This window comes from Danio rerio, chromosome 2 (assembly GCF_049306965.1).
Source record: "Danio rerio strain Tuebingen ecotype United States chromosome 2, GRCz12tu, whole genome shotgun sequence".
In the NCBI taxonomy this organism is placed as follows: domain Eukaryota; kingdom Metazoa; phylum Chordata; class Actinopteri; order Cypriniformes; family Danionidae; genus Danio; species Danio rerio.
Window position 1 is genome coordinate 48237501 of NC_133177.1, and position 12402 is coordinate 48249902.

The 12402-nt window shown below is 35.8% G+C and overlaps 1 protein-coding gene across 1 annotated transcript in view; it reads left to right on the forward strand.

The window, feature by feature from the left end:
* Nucleotides 1-11735, forward strand: part of chrng (cholinergic receptor, nicotinic, gamma) — a 14694-nt gene extending 2959 nt beyond the window's left edge. The window contains 10 exon segments of the mRNA NM_001254950.1: nt 716-760; nt 846-967; nt 1356-1511; nt 1606-1703; nt 4596-4796; nt 7009-7123; nt 7591-7705; nt 8401-8647; nt 10416-10549; nt 10713-11735. Coding sequence (NP_001241879.1) covers nt 716-760; nt 846-967; nt 1356-1511; nt 1606-1703; nt 4596-4796; nt 7009-7123; nt 7591-7705; nt 8401-8647; nt 10416-10549; nt 10713-10904 — 1425 coding nt within the window. The 3' untranslated portion in view covers nt 10905-11735.
* Nucleotides 11736-12402: the final 667 nt, after the last annotated feature.

A 12402-nucleotide genomic window follows, 5' to 3' on the forward strand; every position in this document is an offset into this window, starting at 1 on the left:
AGACCAAAGAAAATGACGGTTGACGTTCCGCCACAAAATGGATACAGAGACCGCATAATAAGTCCTTAGGGGAGAAAAACAGCATTTTCAATGTGTAAGTTTTAAACTACAGCTGAACAAATCACTATAAATCAGGTCGTGACATTCTAAGTCGATCTCTCTCTTTTGTATTTTGAAGTGCTGTTTTTGTGTAGTGTTTGCTTTACTCTGGCTTTTTTGTGCTTCCTTGTTGTGAAATTCTGATTGCAACAGAGAAATACTGGGAAATCTCTGTAGACTGATGGCATTTCATGCCGTTCAGCCTTATAATCTTACAACAATCTTACGTTTTGTCATCACTTTAGATATAGAGAATCATTCAAATACCAGCACTAAAGTGATGTTAGTGAATGAGCAATGTTTTCTGCTGTTCTGATGTCAGCTGCAGATGTGAATAAATGGCGGAAAAAAGTAGTTCCTTTGTACAAAAAGGGCTTTGAGACTCTCCGTTTGATTTTCTTTTTATATACACGATTATGCCGTCAAACTGTTGTATAAATGCAATATCAAACTCCTAGCAGTGTGATATGGCTGTATTTCAGCACTAGTGGGGGGGCACTTAGGCACTTTGCGCCAACGAACTCTTCCCACCAGTGCGATATACAGCCATATCTCACTGCTACTCATATGATATTGACCATTTACTCTATGATTTATCATCCTTTTTTATGTTCAGAATGAGAAAGAGGAGACGCTCACTACTTGTGTTTGGATTGAAATGGTGAGACTAATCCTGTCTGTATACAGTATGTAAAGTTAGTGGTGATTTCAGAGTAAAAGCTCTTTCTTAAACTCCCACTTTCTAGCAATGGCGGGATTATCGACTGCGCTGGGCAAACAGGACAGGCTTTGAGGTCTATGAGAACATCACCCGCATGCGTCTTCCATCCAAAACCATCTGGCTGCCTGATATTGGCCTGGAGAACAAGTGAGGGATAGAAATAGTATAGAAGATCAATCTGACTTTAAAAAGACTTTTATTCTGTAAATCAATGGTGACATTTCTTCCATTTGTTTAAAACAGGGTTCACCAAACTTGTTCCTGGAGGGCCGGTGTCCTGCAGATTTTAGCCCCAACCTTAATCAAACACACCTGAACAAGCTAATCAAGGTCTTACCAGGTATACTTGAAACACCCAGGCAGGTGTGTTGAGGCACGTTGGAGCTAAACCCTGCAGGGACAGCGGCCCTCCAGGCAAGAGATTGGTGACCCCTGGTTTAAAATGTTGTCACTTATAGCATAAATTGCTATGTGGTCAGACATGTTCATAAATACAACTTTTGTAATGTCTGTTTTTGTGTGTATGTGTGTAAAGTGTGGATGGGCGTTTTGAAGTGGCGCTCTATGCTAACACTCTGATAGATCCGGATGGCAGTGTGTACTGGTTGCCTCCTGCCATCTACCGAAGCTCCTGCGCCATCAAAGTTAACTATTTTCCCTTTGACTGGCAGAATTGCAGCATGGTGTTCAGGTACAACGGATCCATCTATCATGACAATGTGGCCTGCTGGAAATATATAAACGAGACTCTTTATTCCGGGCGATGTCTCTGATTGCTTTGGCAGGTCTCAGACATACAATTCCAATGAAATTACCCTGATGCTGTCGGACGAGGACAACGTCACTATGGAATGGATTGAGATCGACCCAGAGGCTTTTACTGGTAATGAACCTCCTCTAGCGCATTATTTTTCTTCATTAGGACATTAAGATATTGATCTCACCGTGGAATACATTTGCTGGGTGTTATTCGAGTTGTGAAACTGTGTTTAACTGCTTTTGAGTCAGGTGTGAACACACAATAACTTTAGCACAGATTTGAGTTAAGGCTAGCTTAAAAGTCAACATTTTAGTTTAAAAATATCAAACATTTTTGAAAATGCATTTTGATTCATTATTTGATAATATATTGAAAATGGACAGTTGTATGAATGCTGTAATGTTTAAAAATATCAAACATTTTTAATATTTTAAATTAAGTTTGAGATTTACTTGTTTTTTTGTTTCTGTCAGAATAGCATCTAAAACAGAGGTGGGCTTTCATGAAACTTTCATGAGGTCTACAAGGAAGTTTTTAAAATCCTGCTTCAGATTAATGGTTTGGTTTAAAAATTAGAAACTGATGATGCAGCACAAACCGAACGGTTGAAGGCAGTATTGCACACGGTACAGTTAGCGCCAGCAGTAAAATTAGAATGTGCTCTCGGATTTTAGAATGTATTCAACCATTAATGAATGCATTTCTTAATGCATTCTTTAATGCATCCTTGTGTTCTCGTTCAATGTCACCATCAACCATCAAAGTTCAGTTCCAAAACTCAAGACCACAAGAATGGAAGATGGGTGACAGAACCCGGATGTGTTCCTGTAATCGAGTATGAATCGATGCAGACATGAGTGCAGCACTCAATCTAGAAGTCAGGGCTGAATAAAGGAGGTGGGAAGCACAGCATTTTATATCTGTTTATTATAAAAGTTCAGAGATATAACTTATTTATCTCAGTAGTTTCCCCCTAAATGAGACGGTGAAAGTAAATGTTTACATGAAAATCTTAATAAAGGCATTAGCACATTATCTCCTGAAATTCATAATGAAATCTCTTTTATTTGTATTGTGCAAAGTATATTTGTAAGCTTTTTGTGCATGTTTAATATAGATTTATATGAACAGGCACTCCTCATTTAGATTGGCACTACTCATTTGCATTTGATTTATCAATCGTTTTTGTTTGGGTTGCTGGTTTAAGCCTTTGATTTATCATTTAATTTTTACAGGTTAATACAGAGTTGATCATGAAAATTAAATATCAAATACATTGGAGAGTTTGATTTCTCATTTGAAAATGCATTTTGATTCATTATTTGATAATATATTGAAAATGGACATTTGTATGAATGCTGTAATGTTTAAATAATTTATTCATTCATTCATTTCCTTCGGCTTTTACTCTTGATGGGTCGCCACAGCGTAATGAACTTTCCAGTAAAAATGTCTGAAGGTCATGTGACCATCAGGAAGAACGCACCATCTCATTTCTCACAAGATGCGCTCTCTGTTTTTGCGGTCTCTCAAGTTCTTCCGAGATTACAAGCCTCCACAAGAACACAAGTCTGTTCTCTGCATTCTTGAAATTGAGAAGCAGCCACTGAAAATGAGTGAGACAAAAAAAGAAAGAAAAAAAAAAGAATAAAAAACTCTGAATGCAGTGTGTTTAAAGAGCCTCTGTTATACATTAAAAAGGGTCATATTTTGGTTTTGGTGGTCTCCGAAAACAGGCTGATATGCTTGCAAGGTTAAAAACACTTTCATTGTCTTATAATATGCATTTATTTATACCTAATATGACTCCCATTTTTCGTTCAGCGATTCATTTGTTCCCAAACCACTCTTTAGCATGATGCTAATCTGTGCTGATTGGTCCGATGACAGTCTGTTGTTTGGTAGGGAAAATAACACAATTTTTTCCCTCACACTTCCAATAAAATCCAGCTGAGCACAGCTTATTGCAACCGGTGTCTGCTACATTCTTCTTCTTCTTCTTCTTTTCGTGCTACAGTGTTTGTGTGCAGGGCAGGGGGTTTCAATTTTCCCGGGTTTGCGCTCGCAACAAATCAGCAGGGCTTTAGTTCTGTATCAACGTCATGCTGGCAAAGCTAAAAACTCGTTATCAAGACGATTCATTTGAAGCACTATGAGTCGACTCTTTTGTAGATGAATCAATAGTTTTAAACACAGCACACTTTCAGATTTAAGCCTTAGCTGGATTTTTCACTTCACTTGGAGATGTGTTACACACTACATGGAAGGTCATTTTTTAAAAACTCATAATAGGGGCTCTTTAAGAAAGAATGGACAACAAAATACTTCTTTACTAATATCGAACAGAAAGCGGTAGGTCTAATATGCCAAGAAAGTATTGCGGGTTTTAAAGATTACAATCTCAGTCACAATTTTTAAAAATGTAATTCTCGTCATGTGAAATTTCTTTCTGTCTGACAATATGTTTTCTATTTTTCCATTGTAACAAACAATATATCATAAATAATATATTTAATTGTTTTATGATGATTGAGAAGAACATATTAATAGCATTGCAAATAAATTAGTCTTGTAAATTTGACTCAATAATTCTGAAAGAAAAATCTATTACGTGTTAATGTGACACACGTTTCTGACAGAAAATACATGTTCCATGCATACTATAAATGAAATTTATTTTATGAAAGATTTGGCATGCGGCCCTTCACTTGGTTTGCAAAAGTTGATGTGGCTCTCTAGTCTCAAAAGTTTGCCCACCTCTGATCTAAAGGCTCCATCCTCTTTTGAAAAGCTGCATCTTATTTGCATTTTGAAGGGACATGCAAAAAATAGCATGTTTTTCCACAGACCCAAATAAGGTCAATTTTGACAACATATTATAAATGATCTGGGGTATATTTTAAGCCAAACATCTGCAGACATCTTTTTAGGACTCTTTATTCAATTAATCAGTTTAATCCGTCAATCATTATTCTTTTGCTTATTAATATTTTGCCCTTTTCTCTGATTGGTCAGAGAATGGAGAATGGATGATTAAGCACCGCCCTGCAAAAAAGGTCATCAACAAGCGATACAGACCGGATGAGCTGGAGCACCAGGAGATCATCTTCTTTCTCATCATCCAGAGGAAACCGCTCTTCTACGTCATCAACATTATCGTGCCCTGTGTGCTCTTCTCGTCCCTCGGGCTGCTCGTCTACTTTCTGCCCGCCAAAGGTCAGACTCCAGAATAAATGCAGACAGATGTAACTGTACTCAATAGCCAGTCTGTCTTTGTAAATGATTAGGACTACAGAGGATTCTCTAGAAAAACAAACAAAGTAAAAAAAAAAAAAACCTCTGTCCACATGAACACATTTTTTTTTTCTACACTGACTGTTTGTCTATACAAAAATACAAAATATGAAAGCAATTTTTTGGCCAAATGCACTGTGACATCACAGTACAGTTTTCCCCACCCACTAATTTTGATTGACAGCTGCGTATTATTGTGTCCCAGTGCTAATGTGTATTATCATGTCCGACAGGACAGAATTTGCAAAGAAACTGGGATTAAAATCAGTTGGCTGAAACTGAAACTTTCTGAAAACTCCGGCCAGCTTGCAGATTTTCTGAAACTCTTGGTATGGTGTGGTTATGTGGCCACTACAACCAAAGTTTTTTGTATCATGACGTCAGCATGTGGGGTGTTTTCTTTTTTTTTTTTTTATAAGCCAACATGGCTGGGAAAACACCAAACAGAAGACATGACTGAGATTATAAAACATTTTCACATCATCATCAGTCCATTACCTTTTGTGGTCGTTGAGTTGCTGCATAATTGACCAGTGACTTCCAAGTATCTCGGTCAGGTGCCAGACTTTGTACTCTCTCAGAAATAAAGGTACAAAACCTGTCACTGGGGTAGTACCTTTTGTACCACACATACAGGTCCACATTTGTACCTTTTAAGGAAATTATTAATACTTTTAGTAATGATACACAAAATTGTTCCTTTAAAAATATTAATATGCACCAATTAGATACAGAAGTGCCTTTTTTGACAAGGTACCATCCCAGTGATCTTTATTTCTGAGAGTCTATCTTCCCTTTGTGATATTGTCAACCCACTTTTTTCTCTGTCTACCTCGTTTTCTGCCAACCATAACAGTAACTTGGAAATTGTTTTGGAGAGAAAAGTTGGACCTGGAACAGGAAAATAGTGTATACAGTATATGCATTGTGATAGGGATAACTGAAAAGTCTCTCATTGTTTACCCATTCATTCATTTGTCTCAAACCTGTTTAGTTTCTTTTTTCTCTTGAACACAAAATACAGGAAGTTGTTTGGAAACATTTTGAAAACCTTTAATCATTGACTTCCGTAGTATTTGTTATTGCTACTATGGAAGTCAATGGTTACTATGTCAATAGTAGCAATGATGTCTAAGATTTGTTCTAATTATCTTCTTTTGTGTCCAACAGAAAAAGGAAACAAGTTTTTCAATGTTTGGAACCACTTATTCTAAATAGTGAGCACACGTAATGTGAATAGTGAGCATATACTTTTGGGTGAACAAAGTGACATGGTCATCCCATTTGAACTTCCTTTTTTGACAGTGGTGAGGAGGTCTTCATACACAACAGCTTCCAGCCTGATGGTACCCACTTTTTATTTGTGATATGATTTTTGTAAGCGAACCAAAGGAGGGTTCTATAGCATGTCACTTAGAGTGACTGTATTATTTGATGCTGTTTTGCTGTTAGTGTCCATGTCTCACATGTATACAAAAAGATTGTGATGATTAGTGCTCACAGAAGTTAGATTTTTGTTTTTAGGCAGATATTTCTTATGTTCGCACTGCAGGATGGTAATCTGCCTTTGTTCTCACCTTTGCATTGACCTGTAAAGGACTTTGCCTTGTGTGCAATACATTCATGCTAATACGCTAATTCTGCATTTAGTGTGAACCCAGCATAGGCTTTAATCACCACCTGTTGGATTGGTGAGCCCTTAAAAGTGTGTTTTCATGTGGACAAAGAATTTTTTTTAAGAAAGGAGGGAAAACAGAGTGACTTTAAGGCCTAAGTGAGCCTGAAAATTTGATGTAACTGGGGGATAACAAGAAAAATTAGAAGAAATGTGACTGTAATGTTAAATGGTAATGATAAACACAGCTTTGCATAATGGCATTAAAAATCAAGTGAATTAGTAGGTTTTCAAGTAAGACAATCTATTTAATATTAGCCCCTTTCACACAGTAATAGTGGTAAATATCTGGAAAATGTCCAGAATGACGTCACATTTTAACTTAAATAATGTGCTGTTCACACAGACAAGGACGTTCTGTAATTTGTCAGGAAAAGTATGTGTGAAAGAGGCTATTGCCATTATGAAATGGAACTCTAATATGTTTGTGATCAATGTGCTTTCTTCCACCTGTGATAGCTGGAGGACAGAAATGTACTATGACCATCTGTATCCTGCTCGGCCAGACTGTCTTCCTGTTCCTTATCGCTAAAAAAGTGCCAGAAACATCACAAGCGGTTCCTCTCATTGGGAAGTGAGTATGTACCTTAATGAATAAATCACACCATTTCAGCGCTTACCAGCGCTCACAAAGTGTGTGTGCATGTGTGTGTGTAATATAAGCTAAGATTAAACTGCTTATATGTAGTATCGTACAGAGTTTTGGGGTCAGCATTATATTTTTAAACAAAGTAATTCATACAGCAAGGATGCATTAACCCAGATAACACATCCAAAAAAAAAAAAAAAAACTTCTTTAATAATATATATTGTTATATAACCATTATTTTACCATTAATGGAATTTCAGGTTATGTGTGGTATATGGGTAATTAATTTTTTAAAAAGTTTTTAAATATCTGCTTTTGTGTTCAACAGAAAAAGGAAATAGTTCATAGTGAGCACATCTACATTTTTGGGTGAACAGTTCTTATAAAATTGGTTGCTCAAAATTGATAGTTAAAAACTTTTAAAGTGGAAAATCTTCTCTCTGTTTGGGCAGGTATCTGATGTTTGTGATGTCGGTGACCACAATAACTGTGATGAACTGTGTGGTGGTGTTAAATGTCTCTCTGAGAACTCCAAACACTCATCCCATGAGCAACACCATCAGAAAGGTAAAACTTCACTCTATAAACATGTCTCATCAATAAAGAAAGATTGAACGTTAATTTTATATCAGATTCTAGCAAACAAAGACCCTAAAGGGGACCTATTATGCCCCTTTTTTAAGATGTAAAATAATTTTCTAATAACCCTAGAGTGTCTATGTGAGGTTTCAGCTCAAAATACCTCACAAATTATGTTTTATAACTCTTTGAAACTGACCCTTTTAGACTTAGATTATCATTGTGCCATTTTTGTGACTGTTACTTTAAATGCAAATGAGATTGTTCTCCCAGCCCTCTTTTCAAAAGTCAGTATAGCGGCAGATTCAAAAAAAGACTAATGTCCTATGCTAATGAGGGAGAGATTGTCACTAATGGGCGGGGCTTTCCATCACTGATGACACCTACAAAGGGAGAATGTCAATCAAAACATTTCTGTTTTTTCAAGCATGATTATAAAAAATCCATTTATTACATTTTTATCATTCACACACTGTTGCCACACAAATGTGTTTAAACCCCCTATAAAAGTGATTTTTGTTAAAAAAAAAATCAGTGGTAAAAGGCTGCTAAAATGATTTCCATATTTAGAATTTGCAAACAATACTTTACTGAAATTATATTATCAAGGAGAAAGTCTGAATGTCGAATATAAAAGCAACTTTACCCTGATACACTTTTCCCTGTATTTTATGATTGCTCAGGTGTTGTTGAACATCCTTCCTCGAGTGCTGAGGATGACGATGCAGCGCTGGACACCTGAGCAGGAGGAAGGGGATTTTAAGATGTTCGCTCTGGGCAATGGAACTCCGCTCCGCCGCAGGAGACGCAGCTCTTTAGGGTTAATAGCGAAGGCGGATGAATACATGTTCAGAACGGCACGATCAGAGCTCATGTTCAGCCGACTGAAGGAGAGGAAGGGGCTGCTGAAGAACACTCTGGAGAAAATACGTCAGTAAATGATCACGAACAAACTACTTATACACTATCATTCAAATATAAGGGGTGGGCAACATGCTGAAAATGGCCGGCACGATGGCTAAGTGGTTAGCACTGTCGCCTCACAGCAAGGAGGTTGCTAGTTCGAGTCCCGGCTGGGCCAGTTGGCACTTCTGTGTGAATTTCCTCGTTGTGCTCCGGTTTTACTCCAAATCCAAAGACATGCGGTATAGGTGAATTGAATAAACTAAATTGTCCGTTGTGTGTGAATGAGTATGGATGGATGTTTCCCAATATGGGTTTTGGCTGGAAGGGCATCCGCTGGGTATAGCGGAAAATAATTGGCGGTTCATTCTGCGTTGGCGACTTCTGAAATAGAGACTAAGCTGAAAGAAAATGAATAAATGAACGAACATGCTAAAAATTCAGAAGACCTGAATAAATTATCATTTCTTTAACACTGTAAAAAAAATCCTTCAAGTTGTCCCAACACAAACCGATTAAGCTAACTTAATTGATTTAAAAAATTTAAGTGGATTGAACATGAAAGGAATAATTTGACCCCAAAAAATCTCAAGAATTGTGACGATTCAGCTCGTTTTGAATAAGGTGTTTGAACAAGCACAAAAAAATATTTATTTTTTTGATACAGTACAGAATAGTTGGTGGTTCATTCCACTGTGGCAACCCGTAATAAATAAGGGACTAAGCCAAAGGAAAATGAATGTAGATTCTAAAACGTGACTAGTTGACTTTTTTTTTTTTTTTAAAGTGAGTAAAATCGGGACCTTAATTTAAATTAACTATGTGTGTAATTATTAAAATTATTCAGCTTGTTGTTTTAAGGGCAACAGGACTTACTTACTTTTTTATGTAACCAATCGCTTTTTACGGTGTTTTTTTATTTAATTAATTGAGCATTATTAAATCAGTAATATATATTCACATTATTAAATCAGTATTATATATTCAACAACAATAAAAAAATATTCTTGATATTCATTATCAAATATACTATATCAATATATTTGTGATTTACGGGATCTTTCCTCTATCAACTTTCAATGTTAAAAAGGTGGAAAGGTGACTTTTATAGACATTTTAATAGTGTGAAGAGATTTATTGTCTGGGTTGGGTTGTAAATATTGGAACAGAAACCTGGTAATACACTGCCAGTACATTTTTCTGTTAATTAATGGACTTAACTGTCCATGTGTTTTTTCTTATATAACAAATTGTCACAAGCTACTAAAATGTCCATAAAAGTCACTTTGTTCAAATGTAGAGTTGAATTTTCAACATTAAAAGTCGACAGAGCAGAGATCAACTTTCCATAATGCAATTCATAACCGTAAATAAACAGAAAAACATCCTTCACAAAATACAGAACCAAATAATGGATGATATTTATTCTATGATAGTAATTAGTGTATTTTTTAATATTAGTTAGTTCCTTCATGCTTGTTTATACTCTTTCATTTTTTTTGTTTACATAAATGTATATACACTGTAAACAATTGTGTGACAAGAAGTATTTTTTTTAACAATTAACTTAATATTTTAGTTTAGTTTGATTAATGTGAGCTGAAATGAATAAAAAAGTTAAATTGATTTAGCTAAAAAAACATTTTGGCGGCAATATTTTTTTTTCAGACAGATGAATGCAGATTTTAGATAATATTAATAAAACATATTATTAACCACTTTTTAATAAGGTTTTCTGTAGTAATGTTTTTGCCAAATGGCTTCTGGCATTAATCCTGTGTTATTCTGACCTCAGAGAATGGTCTGGGGGGAAACACGGCACAGGATCTGGAGTGCAGTTTAGCAGCGGCCTCCCCTGAAGTGCAGCAGTGTGTGTCCTCCTGCAAACACATCGCAGAAAGCACCAAGCATCAAAATGACTTCCAAAGTGTGAGTTACTGCACCACAGTCCTCCAAACATGAGGTTAAAAAGAGTCTCTCATTATACAAGATAAACACTCTCAATGTTTGCGTTCGGGTTTAACTTCTCAATCCCAGACAAACTGCTGTTGACGTCTGAATTCCAGACATCCTTTCTTCTTCTTCTGTTTAGAAAAATGAAGAATGGTTTCTGGTCGCCCGGGTGATTGACAGGATGTGCTTCTTTGTCATGGCGCTGCTGTTTATCCTGGGCACCATCGGAATTTTCCTGACAGGACATTTTAACCAGGCGCCGTCCCAACCCTTCCCTGGAGATCCCAAAAAATATCTGCCTGAAATCTCAGCTGGAGACATCCCCGGCTGAACACAGGTGTAAAACAACATGGCGGACACAGAGAAACTCCAGCAGAAGACTGGAGCACTTGCCTGAAGAGACTCTGGAGATAAAAATGTGGTGTTTTGCTGTAATTTAACTCTCAGCACTGCAATATGGCTGCACTGTAGCACTAATGAATGTGATCTTCAGAGAAGAACGCTGGTTGAATATGAAGCCATCCAAGACTCGGAAAGGCTTTGTTGAGTTGCTTGTAATAAGGAAAGTCATGTTATTTGCTTGTCCATTTCTTTATCAACCCTAGTGTTCGATATTGCTTCAACATTTGTTTATTTTCCTGAGATAAATATGTAACATTTAAAAGTATGGTCTGCTACATTTCTAGCCTTAAGCCACTATGCTTTGTCTGTTATTATAGATCGTTTGATATGTACTCAGTGCGTTTTTCTCCTAAATCGCATCAGTGTTAAGTTACTTCAGTATTTATTTATTAAATACATTATTGCAGTTGTATTTAAACAACCTTTCTAATTCAACTGAGAAATTAATCTTGATTACTCAATAATTACTTAAATTACTTGACTAAATATTATTTATAAATCTCAGTACACAAAAAATAAAATTCTTATTTCCTTCAATTTTAGTCAAACACGGCCTTTTGTTTGAAAAAATTAACATTCAAGAGTGTAAGTAATATTTTTACAAATGCACAAAACTTTTCAAAAAAGTAATAACACCATATTTCACATATAATAGCATAAATTTAACTTTTAATTAAAAACTTGTTTTGTTGTAGAGAAATTGAGTTGATATGCAAAATGTCTGAATAACACAAAATAAATATTTACAATGACTCAGCTACCCTGAATTTATATGTTGTGAAATGATTTCTTAATTTATTTTATTCTTAAGGTCAAGCAGCTGTCCTGGTAAATTAGCATTCTTCTTTAGTTGAAAAATTATTTAGCAAAATATATTGTATATTACTCTGCTTCTCTAAATTGATTCATATAGAACTGTTGAATTACATAGTATTTAAGGCAAGTATATTATAAAATAACTTATTAAATCATGCCGAAATTAAAAAAGTCATTTAACTACAGTAACTTGTTACTTTGTAGCACCTGGTATCCATCTATGAAGATGGTAAGGGATGTTGCTAGAAGGGATACAGCTGCAGTCAGACAACTCGAATTATTTATATGATTAAGTAAATTATCCATTCCCCAACCCTAAACCAAACCAAATCACAGACATGTACTGTAAACAGTATTTTTACCAAGTATTCATATTATTGATTAAAATTACCCATTGAATTGTATTTTATTAACTTCAACCCCTACATCCACCTTAAACACTCACAGTAATGTAAAAATGTTGATTATTGTTGAACATGTTGTGTCACAAACATGCTATAATGATGTGAGTTTCCGCAGCTGATTCCCATATAGACTTTACCTTAATTATGCAAAATTGTCAGCCAATCGTAGCAGTGGACAATTTGTAGTGCGCCACACGGTGTGCTGTT